At 35.0% G+C, this 21,910-nt stretch overlaps 2 protein-coding genes across 7 annotated transcripts; both read left to right on the top strand.

Annotated features, from left to right (window-relative positions):
* Window positions 1-5,501: 5,501 nt before the first annotated feature.
* Window positions 5,502-11,640, top strand: LOC100852516 (putative disease resistance RPP13-like protein 1). 2 transcript variants are annotated; one of them, XM_003633332.4, is made up of 3 exons: window positions 5,502-10,275; window positions 10,416-10,608; window positions 11,257-11,640. In XM_003633332.4, the coding sequence occupies exon 1, from the start codon at window positions 6,423-6,425 to the stop codon at window positions 10,242-10,244; it is 3,822 nt and encodes a 1,273-aa protein (XP_003633380.1). In that variant the 5' UTR covers window positions 5,502-6,422; the 3' UTR covers window positions 10,245-10,275; window positions 10,416-10,608; window positions 11,257-11,640. The 2 variants fall into 2 exon arrangements, with proteins under 2 accessions (XP_003633380.1, XP_019078833.1); XM_019223288.2 differs by having other exon boundaries at window positions 10,430-10,608.
* A 2,292-nt stretch (window positions 11,641-13,932) lies between these two features.
* LOC100266892 (putative disease resistance RPP13-like protein 1) lies at window positions 13,933-21,349 on the top strand. Of its 5 annotated transcripts, none has more exons than XM_059741116.1 (9): window positions 13,933-18,053; window positions 18,188-18,332; window positions 18,419-18,629; window positions 18,707-18,760; window positions 19,003-19,107; window positions 19,228-19,529; window positions 19,693-19,840; window positions 20,177-20,218; window positions 20,729-21,349. In XM_059741116.1, exon 1 carries the CDS (start codon window positions 14,103-14,105, stop codon window positions 16,995-16,997), a length of 2,895 nt encoding a protein of 964 aa, XP_059597099.1. In that variant the 5' UTR covers window positions 13,933-14,102; the 3' UTR covers window positions 16,998-18,053; window positions 18,188-18,332; window positions 18,419-18,629; window positions 18,707-18,760; window positions 19,003-19,107; window positions 19,228-19,529; window positions 19,693-19,840; window positions 20,177-20,218; window positions 20,729-21,349. The 5 variants fall into 5 exon arrangements, with proteins under 5 accessions (XP_059597099.1, XP_059597100.1, XP_059597097.1 ...); XM_059741117.1 differs by having other exon boundaries at window positions 19,785-19,840; XM_059741114.1 differs by having other exon boundaries at window positions 19,693-20,833; window positions 20,937-21,349.
* Window positions 21,350-21,910: the final 561 nt, after the last annotated feature.

Consider the following 21,910-nt stretch of genomic DNA (forward strand, 5'->3'; position numbering starts at 1 on the left):
CCATCATAAATAATGCATGCATTTTTTTTGGGACTCTATTATAATGCAAGATGTTCACTCCATAATTAACATATGAAACTTGACCTTAACCAATGTTAAGTTCATTATAAATAAACTTATTGCAAGTTAAGTCCATAAGGATCATGAAAAAAACCTAAATTAAACAAGTGTCTTATTTGAAAGTGAACAAACATGTCATAACATTTATTTTTTTTAATGTTGTAAGTGTTAAATTCTTATTTCATTTATGTGCAATATTTTCAGAAATTATGGATGAAGTTTGTGAAATTCAAACAAAGCTCAGAGTCAAATTTTAGTCATTTAAAAAAGGAAATTAAGGGACTTAACTCAAAGATGGATGAATTGAAACAACTTTTGTTAGAAGTTAGTGACATGTTTACTATGTTTATATTTTCTAATACTTCAATGTTTTAACTTTTATATTTTCTCATATTTATTATTATTGGGTGGTGTATGCAACTTTAGGTTAAGAGTTTAAATGAATAATATGTTATGCATGACACTAGATTCACAAAATCTAGTACAAAGGAAAAATATAAGAATATAGGTTTTAATTTCCAAATTGAAATATTTGAGAATGTTGCAAATGATGAAGTGGAGAGAAATGACATTCCCATGGATGTGAACATTGGCATGGAAGCTTTTGGAGGCTTTTAGCTTGCAGAAAAACATATGACTGGAGATTTGAAAGATGATTACTCTATGATGATCTAGTTATTGATACAGCCAAGTTGTCTGGTATCCCAACTATGTCGAGCAAGTTTTCAATATATGTCGTACCTCACCATCTATCTTCTACCATTTTTTAAGTCAAGATGTGAAATTAAAAAATCATGTATCTTGTAGCACCCTTTTACATATCTCACCAAGATAAAGAAACTACGAAAAGAGATTGGAGAACCATTAACTTTATTTGATCATTTGTGTCCAACCTCTAAAGAAGCATTGAAATCCTTTCGAAAGTGGATAAGTCATGACCAAGGATAAGTTGTATACATCCATAGGTTTTAAATTTGTTATTTTCACAAGTTGTTAAATTACTAATGTTTTCTTCTACTTTGATGTCAAAGGTTAACAATTGACATTGACTAGCATGTAGATCAAAAATGGTTTCAATCACTGTTTAATCATGGTTCATGGCTTACTAACACAGTTCGTAAAAGATGCATTTTGTTTTTATTTTTATTTATTACTGTGTTGAGCTTACAACTAAATAATATAATTAATTTACTTTATTGTAATTGTTAGCATATGGATGTTGCCTTCTTCTTCTTTCGCAAGCAGCAAATGGAAAATTGTCATATTTTTTTCTCAAAAGTTTACCATAGTGGACATTATGTTTTGGGTATGTATAGTTTGAATTTTTGTTATCATTTTTAATTTTTTGTAATAATGTATCTCATGATGTTGGTTATTTATTTATGTATGTTAACTTTATTCTATGTAGCAAAATGCTTAGGTAAGATGGATTAAGCATGGCAAGAAATGGAATTAATTCAAATTACTTGAGAAGGACATTCTTATTGATTATGCTAATGGTTCTCAACCTATTTATTTTGTCAAATGGTTTGATGTTGATATTGTGTATGTCCCCATCAATGTTTGACCCAATCACTGGGTATCAGAAGTTGTCCACCTTACTTGAAGGATAATACATGTATATGACTCATTTATGGGCATCAATAGTAATGCAAGGTCGCAAGTTGCCATTAAACCATTAGCCAAATTGTTGCCACATATATTGAATGGTATAGCATATGACAGGGTTCATGGTGATACTAAGGTTAACTACCAAGAATGGTAAATTGAATGGTTACAAGATATTCCTCGACAAGAACATGAGTAAGTGATCTTAGATTTACTTTTATATCTTATATACTTAATCCTTAATAACAACTCTAACATTGATTATTTATGTATCATGCAATGGTGATTGTGATAAAGTAACTTATATTTCCATTCACATGGGTACAAAAAAATAAATAAATAACTATTGCAATTTTCATTCCATGTTAATTCATAGGCTACTAAAGCTATAATGATATCAAGGGATTGGTCATTTGCATGTTTTCCAATTATGCCCATATTAACCACATCGACTACAACGAGATGTGCATTTACCCTCTCCACCAAAAGGAATTCTTACTTTCATTTATTCTTGTCAGGCACCTTGTTTTAGGTAGTAAACAACTTGGTTATGAATGTGATAAGGTATTATCCAATCTATCTTATTTCCAATTGGATAAATACACTTTGAATATATATGAAAATAACAGTGCTTTAGTAGTAAAATACCGAGAGCACAAAGTGTAACATGATATGTTTTAATATCTACAAGTAACAATAGCATGTGCACATGGAATATGATCAAGATCAAATTGTCGATATGTGCATGAACAAGTGTTTAAATTCACTTGAGCATTAATGTCAGCATATTTAACATTACACTACTTGGAGTTGATAGGTTTCATTAGATATGCCACTGATATATTATGCCTTGAACAAAGTTCTTTATCAACCCACATAGTAAGTTCAATTGATATTGACATTGCTTGTTGTTGATGAGTCACAAACCATTTTTGAAGTAAGTTTCTCAATTCTTCAACCAATTGCAAAACCAAAAGATCTTTAGCATTTTTCAATATTGCATTAAGGCTTTCAATGATCCTTATGGTCATGATATTATATCTTTTTCTAGTAGAATGTGAACAAGCCCATCAATCAACTCCTACATCCATCAAATATCTTATTGCTCTTGGGTCAATCATCTCCAGTTGTTTAAATATAATATTAAACTCTAAAATATGATAGGCATGGGCAACATCATGGAACAACTTATGAATTGTAGGATTCTTGAACTTTGTCTTCAAATTTAATCCAATGTGATAAGTGCAGACATCGTGCTTCACATACAAAAATGTTTTTCTCAATGCTATTGTGCTAATTTAATATCATAAACGAATCATCAGTATGTCCAATTGCATCATGCAAATTTTTTAGAAACCATTCCCATAAAGCATCATTTTCTAAATCACTAATCCTAAAAGCTAAAGGGTATATCTGATTGTTGCCATCTTTACACAATGTAATAAATAAAGTCCCCAAGTACTTGGTTTTAAAAAATGTCTCATCAATTGCAACCACAAGCCTTATTGATGTGTGAAACCCAAAATAGATGTACCAATCAACATAAAAATGTACTTGAATTGATTGTCACAATCAATAACTATATTAGTAATGGTACCAAGTTTTTTTTACTCTAAAACATAGGAATAGGATGGTAAAACACTATAGGATTCCTTAGGTGATCCCTTAATAGAACTTAGAGCATGTTCTCTTACTCTCCAGGCCTTATCATAACAAATTTAAATTCCATACTACTTTTGAATGTCTGCTACAATGTCTTTTGATCGATATCACAAGCAACCCCTTGATATATTTTTCTTATACTCTTATCAATCAACCAACTACTTGCATGTCAATTGTCATGGGACATCATATCTAACCGACAAGTGTGTGTTGAATAGTATTTCATTATTTGAAACATACTGGAAATTCCCAACTTGGTAGCATGAACTCGCCACTTGCATTCTATATCAAAACATTCAACAAGCAATAAATTAGTCATGTATTTAGTTGTTTTGAACTCTAATTTCCTTTTGAGAGCCATCATGTACAACTTCTTTTATAATTCTTTCTTACTTGAGTATGTTTGGTGTTCTTCTAGGTGATCATCACTAATTCCACTAACTATAGGTTGTTGCTTCATGTTTTGTCCTTTATTTGTTACATCTTCGATTATGGTGGGATTATCAAGCATCAAACCATCATCTGTATCAATCATGGTCAGAATTTGTGCACTCTGAGTTGAACCAATTTTTAATGAGCCAATTTGGGTCACTTGCTCATCATTAGCAGGGTTAGTATCCATCCTATAATCCTCTTCATTTATAGCAGTCTCATTCATGTTCCAATCATGAACATTGTACCCTTCAAGTGACTCATTTTGAAATCTTGGTACATTTTCACCATTAATAGTAAGAGTTTCAACTGACTCACAATGAATGTGTTTACTTTTATACATCAACATTGGGTCCCCATCCAATTCTTTATTAATATTAGATGACATATGATATTTAGAATAAGAGTTGCAAATTGATTTCTGACTATAATTCTCAATTCTCTTTTCAATTGTGATGCGGAACAAGTAGCTTACAATTTGTATAATTTAGGCCAATAAAGAATTTCACATCCCCATCATCGGCTAGTTGTACAAAACTTGTGGATATGTTGGCATTGAATACATACTTCATTGAAAGGGAACAATTCATTGGATCTAGCTTTAGAATATGATGGACAACCCTTGATAAATCTTCACATGATACAATTTTTGAGACCTCAATGCCTTTACTTCATTCGAAATAGAAAGTATTTCCATCTCGTAACCATTCTCCTTTATATAGAAGCATTATTCCTACTTCATCAACTACTGAAATAATAAAATAATCCAATTATTGGCACCAACATACAATATGAGAATATTTTTTTAGTTACATTGGAGCATTTCCATCAATAAGTAGGTATTCATTTTTTTAAAAATCATTCATTATTAAATACATATTATTTCATTACACATATTTATTTTTTAATAAACAACAAATAAATAATATTATTAATCATGTTTACTACCTTAAAAAATACCAATAATGCTATAGAAATGCAATGTTTATAGTTATTAAATAAATTAAAATATTGTAACTCTCAACTATTTTTAACAATAAAAATATATTTATTTACTAAAAGATTGGTTATGCTGTAATTCATTTAATGTCAAAGGTAATTTGCAAAGGATTCAACTCGAATTAAGTACAATATATAAACTTAACTTATTTTAAGTTCAACTAAACATCGATAAAGTTGTGGTATACGACTAAGAAAGACAACTTTATATATTATGTCAAAACCCTATTACCATATTACATTCATATAAAAAACAAATATACAAACGATACCAAAACCATCATAAAATTCAATAGGTTTTGTTACTCACCATTATTTGATCTTTTCATATGGACAATGTTTATCCATGCTACATTTTTTAGGATGGTTGTTTCCTTCTTTTAACTTCCTTTTTTATGGTTGTAAATGATATTAAAAAAATTATAATAATTTTAAATATTTACTACATCTTATTAAATGCTTGAAAATATTTAACAAATAAAAAATGAAAGAAAAATATGTGAAAAAATAAATAAATGTATGTTGTTTATCCAACCACAGCTTTAAGCACTTTATATCAAAGAAATTTGAAAAGAATTTGTGTGTAAAATTTGAAGAAATGTACGGAAAAGAGAGAAACCGGAATAACAAAAGAAAAAGAAAAAGGGAGAATGGGGAAGAAAGAATGAAAAAAAAAAAAAAGTAAAGGGGTTAAAGTAGCTGGAGGAGTAGTGCAGGGGTATTTTTGTCCGGGAGTTTCGCCCCCTTTAGTCGGTTATCCCCTCGATATAGACTACTTTTAAAAACCGAGGGAGGGAAAATTCATCTTCATACAGAAGCACGATATTTTGGATATATATCGCGAAATTTTCATCCTTGCTGTCACCTGTGCAGCTCAGCAAAAGGCCTCCACTGCTGCCGTCACCATCACTGCGGCCAAGGTGAACATTGGCATTCTGAAGATCAACGCCTTTGCTCTACTGGGTGTCATATCTGCATTGTATCTGTTTTTGGCCTTTGCCCGTTCTGTTCTTCTTTGCAACATATAAGAAAAAAGAAAAGAAAAAAAGGAAAGATATTGTGGTGTGCTCGATGGGTGTGAACAGAGCAGGGCATACCCACAGGGATTTTGTTGGGGAATGGATTTAAAAGTATAGAAATCACACCCGTAATTTTCAGGTTTCTAGGATTTTTGAGATTCAGGCTAGATGGGCTTCTTCTTTTGGTTGGTTTCGCCACTCCAAATGGCTCTCGTTCCACACTTTTTGATTCATGTTCAGCATTTCTCTACTTAGGCCTATGTTTGGTGGCTGGGAATTTATAAGAAACTGATTTTAGCATCTGGGTATTTGGTTATATGGGATGATCTTGAGGTTTCTTAGAACTGCGTAAATCTTTCTTTCATTGCAGTCATATGGTGAATAATCGGGGGACATTGGTAACAGCTCCTGCCTTTTTCCAACTGTTTTCGATTTGTTTTGTTCTTTTTGTTTTCTTCTTCTTTATTTAATAAACAATTGCGACTATTTCTATGGCACACAATTGCGGGCTCTAAGGTCAACGTTTCTACAAACTGCCTTGCATTTTCATATTATAAACCCAACACCTCTGGTTTGCTTTTGCATCTACTTCCCTTCATTTTTGTGTAATTCATCATTCTCTTCCTCTGCAAAGAATCAGACATGGCTGGGGCTTTAGTGGGAGGAGCATTTCTCTCGGCTTCTCTTCAAGTCCTATTCGACAGGATGGCTTCTCGGCAATTCTTAGACTTTATCCGGGGACAAAAACTCATTGGTACTCTCCTAAAGAAGCTGAAGATAAACTTGCTGGCGGTTCAGGCAGTGCTCAATGATGCTGAGGTGAAGCAAATTACAGATTCACATGTCAAAGAGTGGGTGGATGAGCTTAAAGATGCTGTCTATGATGCAGAGGACCTGCTGGACGAGATTGCTAACCAAGATCTACAGAGAAAGATGGAGACCGACCCTCAAACTAGTGCACATCAGGTGTGGAATATCTTCTCTAACTCGCTTAATCCATTTGCTGATGGGGTGGAGTCCAGGGTAGAGGAGATCATTGATAGACTAGAATTTCTTGCACAAAAAAAAGATGTTCTCGGGTTGAAACAAGGTGTGGGGGAGAAACTGTTCCAAAGATGGCCTTCGACTTCTGTGGTGGATGAATCTGGTGTCTATGGTAGAGATGACAACAAAGAGGAGATAATCAAAATGTTGGTGTCAGATAATTCAAGCGGCAATGAGATAGGTGTGATATCCATTGTAGGCATGGGTGGTATTGGCAAGACCACTCTTACTCAGCTTGTATATAACGATGAGAGTGTGAAAAAATATTTTGACTTGGAAGCATGGGTTTGTGTTTCAGAAGAATTTGATCTTCTGAGGATAACAAAAACAATTTTTGAAGCAACCACTTCACGGGGTTTTACTTCTGATGTGAATGACTTAAATTTTCTTCAAGTGAAACTGAAGGAGAGCCTTAATGGAAAGAAATTTCTTCTTGTTTTGGATGATGTTTGGAACGAGAATTACAATAATTGGGACAGGCTAAGAACTCCGCTCAAAGTTGGGTCAAACGGAAGTAAGATTATTGTAACAACGCGTAGTGAAAATGTTGCATTAGTCATGCGCTCTGTTCACACTCATCGTCTGGGACAACTATCATTTGAAGATTGCTGGTGGTTATTTGCAAAACATGCATTTGAAAATGGAGATCCTAGTGCACATCCATACTTAGAAGCAATTGGCAAAGAGATTGTGAAGAAGTGTCAAGGTTTGCCTTTAGCTGCAAAAACACTTGGGGGTCTTTTACACTTTAAGGTACAAGCAGATGAATGGGATAATATCTTGAGGAGCGAAATGTGGGATTTGCCAAGCAATGAAATTCTTCCAGCTTTGAGGTTAAGCTACTATCATCTCCCTTCACATCTAAAGCAATGTTTTGCTTATTGCTCAATTTTTCCCAAGGACTATCAGTTCCAAAAGGAGAGGCTGGTTTTATTATGGATGGCAGAAGGCTTTTTGCAACAACCAAAAAGCAAGAAACGAATGGAAGAGGTAGGTGACCAATACTTTCATGAACTATTATCAAGGTCCTTTTTTCAAAAATCAAGTAGTAGAAACTCATGTTTTGTAATGCATGACCTTGTCAATGACTTGGCTCAACTTGTGTCGGGAGAATTTTGTATTCAGTTAGGGGATGGTTGGGGGCATGAAACATATGAAAAGGTTTGCCACTTGTCGTATTATAGAAGTGAATATGATGCCTTTGAGAGATTTGCGAATTTCATCGAAGTTAAGCGTCTTCGGACTCTTTTCACATTGCAATTGCAATTTTTGCCGCAGTCCTACTTGAGTAACAGGATTTTGGACAAGCTATTACCAAAATTTAGATGCTTACGGGTGTTGTCTTTGTTCAATTACAAGACTATAAATTTGCCTGATTCAATTGGCAATTTGAAGCATTTACGTTACCTGAACGTCTCGCATTCAGATATCAAAAGATTACCGGAGACAGTATGCCCTTTGTATAATTTACAAACAATTATACTCAATGAGTGCCGTTCTCTACATGAGTTGCCTAGCGGATTGAAGAAATTGATTAATCTGCGTCATCTTACTGTTCATGGATCTCGAGTTAAAGAGATGCCAAGTCATATAGGTCAATTGAAAAGTTTACAAACATTGAGTACTTTTATTGTGGGTCAAAGAAGTGGTTCAAGAATTGGAGAGCTTGGGGGGCTTTCGCAAATTGGTGGAAAGCTTCACATTTCAGAGCTGCAGAATGTGGTTTCTGGTACAGATGCCTTGGAGGCAAATTTGAAGGGTAAGAAGTATCTTGATGAATTGGTGTTGGAGTGGAATAGCAGCACTGATGGTTTACAAAATGGAGTTGATATAATTAACAACTTGCAGCCTCATAAGAATGTCACGAAGCTTACCATTGACTTCTATTGTGGTACAAGATTGCCTACTTGGTTAGGGGATCCTTCATTGTTAAATATGGTGTCCCTAAATCTCAGGAATTGTAAACATTGCTCGTCCTTGCCACCACTTGGGCAACTGTTCTCTCTCAGATACCTCTCTATATCAGGGATGTGTGGAATAGAGAAAGTGGGTACTGAATTTTATGGGAATAATTCTTCCTCAGTTAAGCCCTTCTTATCCCTAGAAACTCTAATTTTTGAGAAAATGAGGCAGTGGAAAGAATGGCTACCTTTTGACGGTGAAGGTGGAGTGTTTCCTCGTCTCCAGGTGCTTTGTATATGGAAATGTCCCAAGCTCACTGGAGAATTGCCGGACTGCCTTCCTTCCTTGACAAAACTCGAGATTAATGGATGTCAGCAGCTTGTGGCTTCCGTTCCAAGAGTTCCAACTATCCGGGAATTGAAGATACTCAACTGTCGCGAGGTTCTGCTGAGAAGTTCAGATCGTAGCTTTGATTATCTTGAAGGTTTTGAAATTGAAATTTCTGATATCTCACAGTTGAAGGAGCTGTCACATGGATTGCGGGCACTCTCAATTCTAAGATGTGTCTCTGCAGAGTCTCTACTAGAGGGAATGATGCAAAACAACACTTCTCTTCAACGCTTGGTTCTGAAACGTTGTTGTTTTTCCAGATCTTTGTGCACATGTTGTTTACCCCGTACATTGAAATCACTATGTATCTACGGTTCTCGGAGACTACAGTTCCTTCTTCCTGAGTTCCTTAAGTGCCATCATCCTTTCCTTGAATGTTTGGACATCAGGGGTGGTTATTGTAGATCTCTCTCAGCCTTCTCATTCGCCATCTTCCCTAAGCTGACTCGTCTTCAAATTCATGGTCTTGAGGGACTTGAATCCCTCTCGATTTTGATTTCAGAGGGGGGTCTCCCAGCTCTTGATTTCTTGCAAATCATTCAGTGCCCTGATCTTGTGTCTATTGAGTTGCCAGCTCTCAAGTTGACACACTATGAGATCCTTGATTGCAAGAAACTCAAGTTTCTGATGTGCACCCTTGCATCCTTTCAGACATTAATTTTACAAAATTGTCCTGAATTTCTATTTCCAGTTGCTGGTTTGCCGTCCACCCTAAATTCACTTGTAGTTCATAACTGCAAAAAACTCACACCCCAGGTGGAGTGGGGTTTGCATAGTCTAGCCTCTCTGACAGATTTCAGAATCAGTGGTGGATGTGAAGACCTGGAGTCATTTCCGAAGGAATCCCTGCTGCCCTCAACTCTCACGTCTCTCCAGATCTCAGGTCTTCCAAATCTCAGGTCTCTTGATGGCAAGGGGCTTCAGTTGCTCACTTCTGTTCAAAACTTAGAGATCAATGACTGCGGTAAGCTTCAATCCTTGACAGCAGAGGGGCTTCCCAGCTCTCTGTCATTTTTAAAAATCAGCAACTGCCCCTTGCTGAAACATCAGTATGAGTTCTGGAAAGGGGAAGATTGGCATTACATATCTCACATTCCACGCATTGTCATTGATGACCAAGTTTTGTAATGAAGGTGGCACTACATCAATTTATATTCAGGTGCTTGTTCTCTTCTAAAGATAATTTTCTTTGAGAAAATGAAATGCTGAAATACAAAATTGATTTATTATAATATTTGAAGTTTATATCAGTGTTGTTGATTTGAAATATAAATGGTAAATTCTGATGTGGCTAATCAGAGTCATCCAAACAGCCTTCTGCATCGGAAGACTCCTAAGATCTTGAGACTTTACTCAATGGACTGCAGAACTCCAGCTCAGTTCAAGAATTGTGCATCTACAACTTTCATTTGCTTGGAATGTGTTTAGAGGTCTGGGGATCGAGAAGCTGGGAACAAAAATATGAACAGAAGGAAGGCAAGATTAATCCCAGGTAGCTCATATTTACATATGCAGGGATACATTTTACATGCTGTCATATTTTTGGAGTTCATTTATCTTAGAGAAAAAAATAAAAATAAAAATAAAAACTGGGTATTTGTCATCTTGTATTCTAAGCATTGTTTCATTAATATTTCTAATCAAATATCCTTTGGAATTTTACCCTTCTGTTCTGTTGTGTTCTTACTGGCTTGAATGTTGAGAGTCTTAAATCTAAAAGAGTAGTGCCCTTGATTGTCTCTGGTTCTCCTGTCCGCAGTAGATTTATTTCCCTTAGTTGCATTCGATGTGCTCCTAAAGAGTCTTAGTTGCATTCCTCTGCTTTGTCGACACCCAAACATAACATTACACTTCTCCATACCTGGAATTAATTGTAGTAGAAAAAAGGGAATCCTAGAATGGTAGAATCAGGGAGTTCCAAATAGCTGGATATGGAGGAGAATTGGATTCTTTCTCTTGGACATGAAGATAACAAGAAGTTAGGGAACCATGATTTGGGTTTTCTTTCCCACAAGCTTGCATATACTTAATAGTTTCTGTAGAGCCCAATTCTCTTGTCATGCCCTTTTTTTTTGGGGGTTTGAATATAGAGTTGTTGAATTTTCAGATGTATTATGCTGACTGTCATTCATTACTGCAGATTTCCAATTTTGCATCTTTTGAGATGTCCTGGATGGAACACCTGCAAAAATCTTGAGGAGGGCTGAGGCTGTGAGATTCCTTCCCAAGAAGAGTAGTTTGACCATCTATTTGGTGGCCTTTTTGTTATTTGAGAATTGTGATTTTGCTGTATCTTAAGAGTATTATGAGTGAATTGAATTTCCCTCATTAAACTTTCTTTGTGTTTGGGTTGATGTAAGCCTAACCCACCCAACAAATCAGGGGCTTGCATTGACCTAGTGAGTCTTGACTTGCTGAACTAGATGGGCCTAAGCCTGGTCCTGGTTCTGCTTGACCCTTTGAAGGCTTCTTCTTCAAAGGGTGGTCCTCACTCCTTTATATCTCATCTTTTTGTGGTGCATAAGCAAGCGTCTCTTTTCAACATTTTACAACTGAGATGGGCGATTTAGTCAATTCTATAGACTATTCAAAGGTCTCTTAATGTTAGATAGTATTGAATGGCCAAGTTGCAGTGCCATTCATATCACAAACCAAAATCCCAGAGTTTGCCCCAAAACCCTGATGTTGAGTTTACCAGGCAGATTACAGGTCCTGGAAATTAAATATGTATAAGGTTGATGCATATTTTTCTTATTTATTTTCAAGGCAGGGACCGAATTGCAACTTATATGATATGGGTTGGCAGAAAATGAATCCATGTGGCATTAGTTGATAGGCCACCGTCTTCATCTACCTCTTTCTTCTATCTAAGCATCGATTTGATGATATTTTCGGACAATTGTTTTCAGAAACCGATTTAATTAAGTCAAACAACATAAACAAAACAATTTTTTTTAATGTTTTACAAAAATAAGGATGTTTATAAAATAGAAAAGCTTAAGTTGTTTTTTGAAATAATTTTTCTATTTTTATTTTATAAAAGCATTTTAAATTCAATTCATATAATATTAATTAAATTTAATACAAGTCTTATTAAAAGTGAAAATAGTTTTACAATTATAAATAAATTAAAACTAAATAATTTTTAGTAAAACATGAAAAGTAATATTACATTAAAATATTAAATTTTAATTTTTTTTATAAAATGTACTTTTGTAGTATATGTTACAAAATATGGATATTGTAAAAGTATAATTGATTTTTTTTTGGTTAAAAATAATTAATAATATTTTATTTAAAATGAATAATAAATAAAGTTTAGATTTTTTAACATATAAATTAGCCAAGTTTTTCATTATATGCACAAATTTAGTATTCAATTATGAAAGAATTATTTTGGAATACTTTGATTGTATCTACAATTAATTAGATTGATTTTTTGAATTCTAATTTATTTTCTTTAAAAATTGTTAAAGTCATTAATAAATTAATATAAAGTGTGTCACTTATAGATTTTTGGTATTAATGAGTTTATTATTTGAATTTGAAATTATTTTAAAAAATTATTAGACTCATTAATGAATCTAATGGATTAAGTCTTGTTTAATTTGGAGTTAATTTGCTTGGTGAAAAAATTGAAAAATTATGATTCTATATAGACTAATTTTTATCTATAAATTTCTAATTTTAATAGTACCTCAATTTGAGTTTTAAGGGTTTTTATTTATTTATTTTAACTATTAGTAAACACAATGCATTAAGTTTTTTTTTATTTGGAGTTTATTTGCCTAATAAAAAAATTTTAAAATAAATTTTGATCCATGACTTTTTAATATTATTGAATTCCATGACTTTCTACTACTAGTTAAATTAGTTTTTAAATTTCAAATTATTTTTAAATATTTCTTTAAATTTTTTTTATCTTTTTATTTTGTTTTTAAAAATTAGTGGAAATTCTTTAAAAACGTTTTTTTAAATTTCACTTTATTTTTTAAAATTAAAAATATAAAACAATTGTCAATGTTATGAAATTTTAAAAACAAATTTTGAATTTTAAAATAAAAAAATGTTTTTTCATGATGAAAATATCAATAATAACATATATATATATATATATATATATATATATATTGGTACTTCGATTTTATTGATATATTGTTTGTATCAATAAAAAATATATGAATTTATAAGTATTTATTTATTATTAAATATCACAAATAATATTGCGATATTTAATAATAATATGTCTAATTTTGAAATATATTTAATATTAAAATTATGCTCTATTTAATTCAATTGTATTAAATGATATAAAATAAATGATAATATATATAAATTTTTTTAATATTTATATTTCTTATATCTAATTAATATATAAATGATATAAAAAAAGTTAAGAAAATTATCACTATAATTTTTATATTTTTAATGGTCAGTTAAATTAAATTTAAAAATAAAATAATTAGAATTAATTTATCTATTAGAATATTTTGTTTTTATCATGGTATTAGTATATGTTTATTCTAGTGCACACCATTCATATATAAAATAAATGTATGAACCGACAGACAGCCCATTTTCAACATTCTTTTCTTCTTCTTCCAAGGGTCTCTTTTCGACCTTGTACAACTGAGATGGGTGATTTTGTCAATATTTTAAGCATCCAGAAAACCTAAAATCAATAATTTTATTATTATTATTGGTCCAAAAGCCTGCTGTTGGGCATACCAATTCCCATGTGGATTTTGGGTCCTAGAAGTTAAATATGTGTAAGGTTGATGCATATTTTCTTATTTATTCATAAGGGGGGGATCAAATTGCAACCCATGTGGATTCATCTGTAAATTTGGCATTTAATTGATGGGCCACCGTCTTCATCTACCTCTTTCTTCTATCCCCAGGCCCAGGCTCGTCCTCGTTGCTTTGCATCTGCTTGCTTTCCTTCTTCTCTGATCCACTATTCACTTCCCTTGCAAACCAACAGACATGGCCGGGGCTGTAGCAGGAGGAGGAGCACTTCTCTCGGCTTCTCTCCAAGTTCTATTTGATCGGATGGCTTCTCGTGACGTCCTTACCGTCCTCCAGGGACAGAAACTCAGTGCTACGCTCCTAAGGGAGTTGAAGATGAAATTGCTGGCAGTTAAGGTAGTGCTGAATGACGCTGAGGCCAAGCAAATCACGAATTCAGATGTCAAAGATTGGGTGGATGAGCTGAAAGATGCTGTGTATGATGCGGAGGACCTGCTGGACGATATCACCACTGAAGCTTTACGATGCAAGATGGAGTCTGATTCTCAAACTCAGGTACAGAACATCATCTCCGGTGAGGGTATCATGTCCAGGGTAGAGAAGATCACTGGCACACTAGAAAATCTTGCAAAAGAAAAAGATTTTCTCGGGTTGAAAGAAGGCGTTGGAGAAAATTGGTCAAAAAGATGGCCAACCACTTCCTTGGTAGATAAGTCTGGGGTGTACGGTAGGGATGGTGATAGAGAGGAGATAGTAAAATATTTGTTGTCCCATAATGCAAGTGGGAATAAGATAAGTGTGATCGCGCTGGTGGGTATGGGCGGTATTGGGAAGACCACACTTGCTAAGCTGGTGTATAATGATTGGAGGGTGGTGGAATTTTTTGACCTTAAAGCATGGGTTTGTGTTTCAAATGAATTTGATCTTGTCAGGATAACGAAAACCATTCTTAAGGCAATCGATTCTGGGACTTCTGATCACAATGATTTGAATCTGCTTCAACATAAATTGGAGGAGAGACTTACCAGGAAGAAATTCTTACTTGTCCTTGATGATGTTTGGAATGAAGACTATAATGATTGGGATTCGCTACAAACTCCATTCAATGTTGGTCTATATGGAAGTAAAATTGTTGTAACTACACGTATCAATAAGGTTGCAGCAGTCATGCATTCAGTTCATACTCATCATTTGGCAAAGTTATCCTCTGAAGATTGCTGGTCCCTATTTGCAAAACATGCATTTGAAAATGGAAATTCTAGTCCACATCCAAAGCTAGAAGAAATTGGCAAAGAGATTGTAAAAAAGTGTGATGGATTGCCTTTAGCTGCAAAAACCCTTGGGGGTGCCTTATACTCAGAGGTTCGAGTAAAAGAATGGGAAAATGTATTGAACAGTGAAATGTGGGATTTACCAAATAATGCAGTTCTTCCTGCCTTAATCTTGAGCTACTATTATCTTCCTTCACATCTAAAACGATGTTTTGCATATTGTTCTATTTTTCCTAAAGACTACCAAATTGAGAAGGATAACTTGATTTTATTGTGGATGGCAGAAGGGTTTTTGCAACAATCAGAAAAAGGCAAGAAAACAATGGAAGAGGTAGGTGATGGGTACTTTTATGACCTATTATCAAGGTCATTTTTTCAAAAGTCCGGTAGCCACAAATCTTATTTTGTAATGCATGATCTCATCAATGACTTGGCTCAACTTATTTCTGGAAAAGTTTGTGTTCAGTTGAATGATGGTGAGATGAATGAAATTCCTAAAAAGCTTCGCTACTTATCATATTTTAGAAGTGAATATGACTCTTTTGAGAGATTTGAGACCCTTAGTGAAGTTAATGGTCTTCGAACCTTCTTACCATTGAATTTGGAGGTTTGGTCTCGCGATGATAAGGTTTCAAAGAATAGATATCCAAGTGGTAGTAGGCTTGTTGTAGAGCTTCATTTGAGTACTAGAGTTTGGAATGATTTATTGATGAAAGTTCAATATTTACGAGTGTTGTCATTGTGTTACTATGAGATAACAGATTTGTCAGATTCAATTGGTAATTTAAAACACTTACGCTATTTGGACCTTACCTACACACCCATCAAAAGGTTACCCCAACCAATTTGTAATTTATATAATTTACAAACATTGATATTATATCATTGTGAATGGCTTGTTGAATTGCCTAAAATGATGTGCAAACTGATTAGCTTACGTCATCTTGATATCAGGCATAGCAGAGTGAAGAAGATGCCAAGTCAAATGGGTCAATTAAAAAGTTTACAAAAATTGAGTAACTATGTTGTGGGCAAGCAAAGTGGGACAAGGGTTGGAGAGTTGAGGGAGCTTTCCCACATTGGTGGGAGTCTTGTCATTCAAGAGCTGCAGAATGTAGTTGATGCTAAGGATGCCTTAGAGGCCAATTTGGCAGGCATGCGGTACCTGGATGAGTTAGAGTTGGAATGGGGTCGTGATAGAGGTGATGAGTTAGAGTTGGAAGGAAATGATGATAGTAGTGATGAGTTAGAGTTGGAAGGGAATGGCGATAGTGGTGATGAGGAAGGGAATGACGATAGTAGTGATAAGTTAGAGTTGGAAGGGAATGGCGATAGTGGTAATGAGGAAGGGAATGACGATAGTAGTGATGAGTTAGAGTTGGAAGGGAATGATGATAGTGGTGATGAGGAAGGGAATGACGATAGTAGTGATGAGTTAGAGTTGGAACAGAATGACGATAGTGGTGTTGAACAAAATGGAGCAGACATAGTGCTCAACTACTTACAACCTCATTCAAACTTAAAGAGACTCACTATTCATATGTATGGTGGTTCAAGATTTCCAGATTGGTTAGGAGGTCCTTCAATTCTAAATATGGTGTCCCTACGTCTCTGGGGTTGTACCAATGTGTCAGCCTTCCCACCGCTTGGGCAGTTACCCTCTCTTAAACATTTACATATATGGCGTTTGCAGGGGATAGAAAGGGTGGGTGCAGAGTTTTATGGGACTGATTCTTCCTCAACTAAGCCCTCCTTTGTATCCCTAAAATCTCTATCATTTCAGGATATGCGAAAATGGAAGGAATGGTTGTGTTTGGGAGCCAAGGTGGAGAATTCCCTCGTCTCAAGGAGCTTTATATAGAGAGGTGTCCCAAGCTAATAGGAGCCTTACCAAACCATCTGCCTTTGTTGACGAAACTAGAGATTGTACAATGTGAGCAGCTTGTGGCTCAACTTCCAAGAATTCCAGCCATCCGTGTATTGACGACGCGCAGCTGTGACATCTCACAGTGGAAGGAACTACCACCACTACTGCAGGATCTCGAAATTCAAAATTCCGACTCTTTGGAGTCCCTACTGGAGGAGGGAATGTTGCGAAGTAATACTTGTCTTCGAGAGTTGACAATCAGAAATTGTTCTTTTTCCAGACCCTTGGGCAGAGTTTGTTTACCCATTACTTTGAAATCATTGTATATAGAACTGTCTAAGAAACTTGAGTTTCTCTTACCTGAGTTCTTCCAATGTTACCACCCTTTCCTTGAATGGTTGTACATCTCCAACGGTACTTGCAATTCGTTCTTATCCCTCCCACTTGGCAACTTCCCGAGGGGCGTCTATCTCGGTATCCACTATCTCGAGGGGCTTGAATTCCTCTCCATTTCAATGTCAGACGAGGATCTTACATCTTTCAATCTGTTGTACATCTGTGGGTGCCCTAATCTTGTGTCTATTTGTTGCAAGAATCTCAAAGCTGCATGCTTTCAATCGTTGACATTACATGATTGCCCGAAATTGATATTCCCAATGCAGGGTCTTCCCTCCAGCTTAACTTCACTCACAATTACAAACTGCAACAAACTCACATCCCAAGTGGAGTTGGGTCTACAGGGACTTCACTCTCTTACCTCTCTCAAAATCTCAGATCTTCCAAATCTCAGGTCTCTTGATAGTTTGGAGCTTCAACTGCTCACCTCTCTTCAAAAATTACAGATCTGTAACTGCCCCAAGCTCCAATCCTTGACAGAAGAGCAGCTGCCCACCAACCTTTATGTTCTAACAATCCAGAACTGCCCATTGCTAAAAGATAGGTGCAAGTTTTGGACGGGGGAAGATTGGCATCATATAGCTCACATTCCACACATTGTGATCGATGACCAAGTTTTGTAATGAAGGTGGCATTACACCAATTTATAGTCAGGTACTTGTTCTATCCTAAAAATGATTGTCTCAGGAAAACTAACATAAATACCAATTTTGATTTGATCCATTATAACTACGAAAAATATGCTTTCAATTTTCTAATTATTATAACAATTTCTTGCTTTCTTTCAGGTCATCTGTGATGCTTCACTCTGGCTCTGATCAACATATCTTCATAAGGAATCCTTAATGACTCCCTTGCTTAATTGGTGCCTTGTCAAATGCTTTAGATTTCATTTAGAGTGAATTGTTGCTTAAAAGCCAAGCAGCTCTGCAGGTCTGATTTTGTAATTGTGTTTCTTGTATAATTTTATGGACCTTGAATATGTTTTCATTGGCTAATTTGCTGAAATCTGATGGCAGGCCTTCGATCCTCGTTCTCTCAACAAATTCTAGCTGTCTAGCAATGATTTCCAATGGGACCATTCTTTTGTTCTGAGTTGAGATTCATGACTCTGTTTTTGGACGATTTTTTGCATCCAAAGACCCATGAGTTGATACTCTGCTGGAGGAACAACGGAAGCTCAAGTCTGTTGGAGAGTGGAGTATGCAGCAGGCTCTATGATTCCAATTAGTGAGACATTTCAATTGATTTGGTTTAACTAAGCTACAAATTACAATATTCATAATCTCATATGTATTATCTTTTAGGTTCTTTGAGGCTGCATCTGCATTGATATCTTAGTTCTTCTCTAAAAACAACAGGTATGTTTCTTTTGATTTGCACTTTTCATAAGCTGACACATTGTGGAGTTCCATCATTCTCAACACAAGATAAACCTAATACTAAATTTTACTGAAGCTAAAACAAAAATCTTACTGCCTGAGGTTCTGTCTTTCATGAATTTTATTCAGTATGTTCATATGGCATCTGAGCAATCTAGACGTTAACATTTTCCTTAGTCTACATATTGTTTTCATCTCTTTCAGCTTTGATTAATCTGCAGATGTTCAATTTAGGCAACTCAAACTCAAAATCTTCATCTTCTGGCATGCCATCTCCTTCTCATTTACATGATTGTCATCCACCTTTGAGCTTTACTTTGTTAATGGTAAGATAATCACAATAGTTGAGCATGGTGCACAACAATGCATGCTTTCAGTCTTTAACATTACATGGTTGTCCTGAATTGACATTCCCAATAACAAACTGCGACAAATTTACATCCCAGGTGGAGTGGGACCTGCAAGGACTGGCCTCTCTTCCCTCTCTCAAAATCTCAGGTCTTCCAAATCTCAGGTCCCTGAATAGTTTGGGGCTTCAACTGCTCACCTCTTTCCAAAAATTAGAGATCCATGACTGCCCCAAGCTCCAATCCTTGAAGGAAGAGCTGCTGCCCACCTCCCTTTCTGTTCTAACAATCCAGAACTGCCCATTGCTGAAAGGTCAGTGCAAGTTTTGGACAGGGGAAGATTGGCATCATATAGCACACATTCCATATGTTGTGACCAATGACCAAGTTCAGTAATGAAGGTAACATTACACGAATTTTTAGTCAAGTACCAGTTCTGTCCTAAAAGTAATTTTCTCAGGAAAACTGACATGTTTAAACACCAATTTTAATTTGATCCATCATAAATAGGAAAACTATGCTTTAAATTTTCTAATTATTATAATAATTTCTTGCTTCTTTCAGGTTATTAGTGATTCTTCACTCTTGTAAATTGATGCTTCATATCCTCATAAGGAATCTTCTTTTAATCAATAATGCCTTGTCAAATGCTTCAGTTCAGATTTCATCCAGAGTCGATTGATGCTAACTTAAAAGCCGAGCAGCTCTGCAGGTCTGATTTAGTAACTTGCATTTCTTGTATAATTTTATGGACCTTGGATTCGTTTTCATTGGCTAATTCACTGAAACTCATGGAAGGCCTTTGATCCTAGTTTTCTCAATAAATTCAAGCTATCTAGCAACAATCCTTCCAATGGGACCACTTCTTATTGTGAGTTCAAAGACTCCCTTTCTGGAAGATTGTAGCAGATATTTTTTAGCATCCAAAGGCTCATGATTGGTGCTCTGCTTGAGGAACTAGAGAAAGCTCAACTCTGTTGGAGAGTGGAGTATGCAGCATGCTCTATGATTCCAATTAGTAAGACATTTCAATTGCTTTATTTCTCAGGTTCTCTGTGTTAATATCTGGGTTCTTCTCTAGAAACAACAGGTATGTTTCTTCTGATTCATACTTTCAATAAGCTAACACATTGTGGAGTTCCATCATTTTCAAGACACAATAAACCAAATTGTAAAGTCAACTCAAGCTAAAATAAAACTCTTACTACCTGAGGTTCTGCCCTTAATAATTTTATTCACCATGTTCGTATGACATCTGAGCAATGTAGATGTTAACATTTTCCTTAGTGCATGTAATCATTGTTTTCATCTCTTTCAGCTTTAATTAATCTGTAGATGTTCAGTTTAGACACCTCAAACTCAAAATCTTCAGCTTCTGGCAGGCCACCACTTCCTAGTCTTTGCTCATTTCCTTCCCATTTAATTACTGTCATTAACCTTTGATTTTTTTACGTCACTAATAGGAAAAGAATCATAATTGTACTACATTAGTTGAGCATGGATGCTACCGTTTAATTTCCATATTCAAGCTTTTCTTGTACTTACAAACAATAATGTGAGCTCTGAATTTTCTTCTTTTAAATTTGTGATTCTGAGGCAGATACTTGGAGAAGAGAGAAGCCAAACCACATTCAAAGTCATAGCAATGCTACTCAACTAAATTCTATATATTGGAGCACGATTTGAGCTTTTCTTCCTTACTCAAGTATAGTGCTATAAAATTTTCAGAGTCTAAAAAGTATTTATAACCCCCTATGAATTTGAATGTCAGATTCAACTGATTGTCATGTAACCATTTTTATTTTCAGACGGTAGCATTTTGAATCCTTGGAACAGTTGCAGGAGGAAGCTTCGCCAAAGCCTCCCTATGCAATACATGGGCCTTTGGTTGCAAATGAGATTTGAGGATTCTATTTTCTCTTAGAAGACTTCAACTCTTTTTTTTTTTGAGTTTTTAGCTTTGAGCTTTTACTTCCAAGTCTGCAAAGAAGAAAGAAAGCAACAACAAAGATCCATTTATAGAAGTTTTATATAGAGTGAGACTCCCATGAAAAATATTGTAGCTATTGGTTTGTCCGCCTTGAAGGTTATAGTTTTGTTTCCCGTTGGATCTTTGAGGAATGTGTCTGTTGAATCATATATTTTGAACTTACTATTGACTTTGTGTATATACATACATGTAAATGATGTTTTCTTTTTCATTCATGTGGAATTTGATTCTCTGGTGTATGCTGAAAAGTCATAAGTTTGCTCTAGGATTTTACTTGTAGTGAGGTTAGATATGCCCTTTTTCTACTTTTTGGTATATAGAATAGTTTACATCATATGCAAATCACTTCCAATCCAACCTCTTTTAGCATTTCTGATTTCTTTTATCCTCCTCAAGGTGAGGTTGGTGCAAGTTGGGCTTTTGGGCCATTTTAATAGTTCGACTTGAATCAGAGTACTTGTTTTCAAGATATGAAAACAAATAATCATTTCAACCTTGCATTGTTATATGCATCCAAACATAGGAATTGGAATCGCCAAATTCGTTCCCATTCAAGGAGAAATAGAAATGAAAAGAAAATTTTCATTCTCATTCTTTATTCCAATATACCAAATATGGCCTAAGAGATTTAGGACCGTTAATGAAGTTAATGGTCTTCGGACCTTCTTACCACTGAATTTGAGAACTTGGTCTCAATACGATAAGGTTTCAAAGGTTATGCAGCCATTGGATGGGTGTAGAAATCTTCTATGATTTTGCTTCGGTAACAGAGTTTGGAATGATTTATTGCTT

This window comes from Vitis vinifera, chromosome 12 (assembly GCF_030704535.1).
Source record: "Vitis vinifera cultivar Pinot Noir 40024 chromosome 12, ASM3070453v1".
NCBI lineage: Eukaryota > Viridiplantae > Streptophyta > Magnoliopsida > Vitales > Vitaceae > Vitis > Vitis vinifera.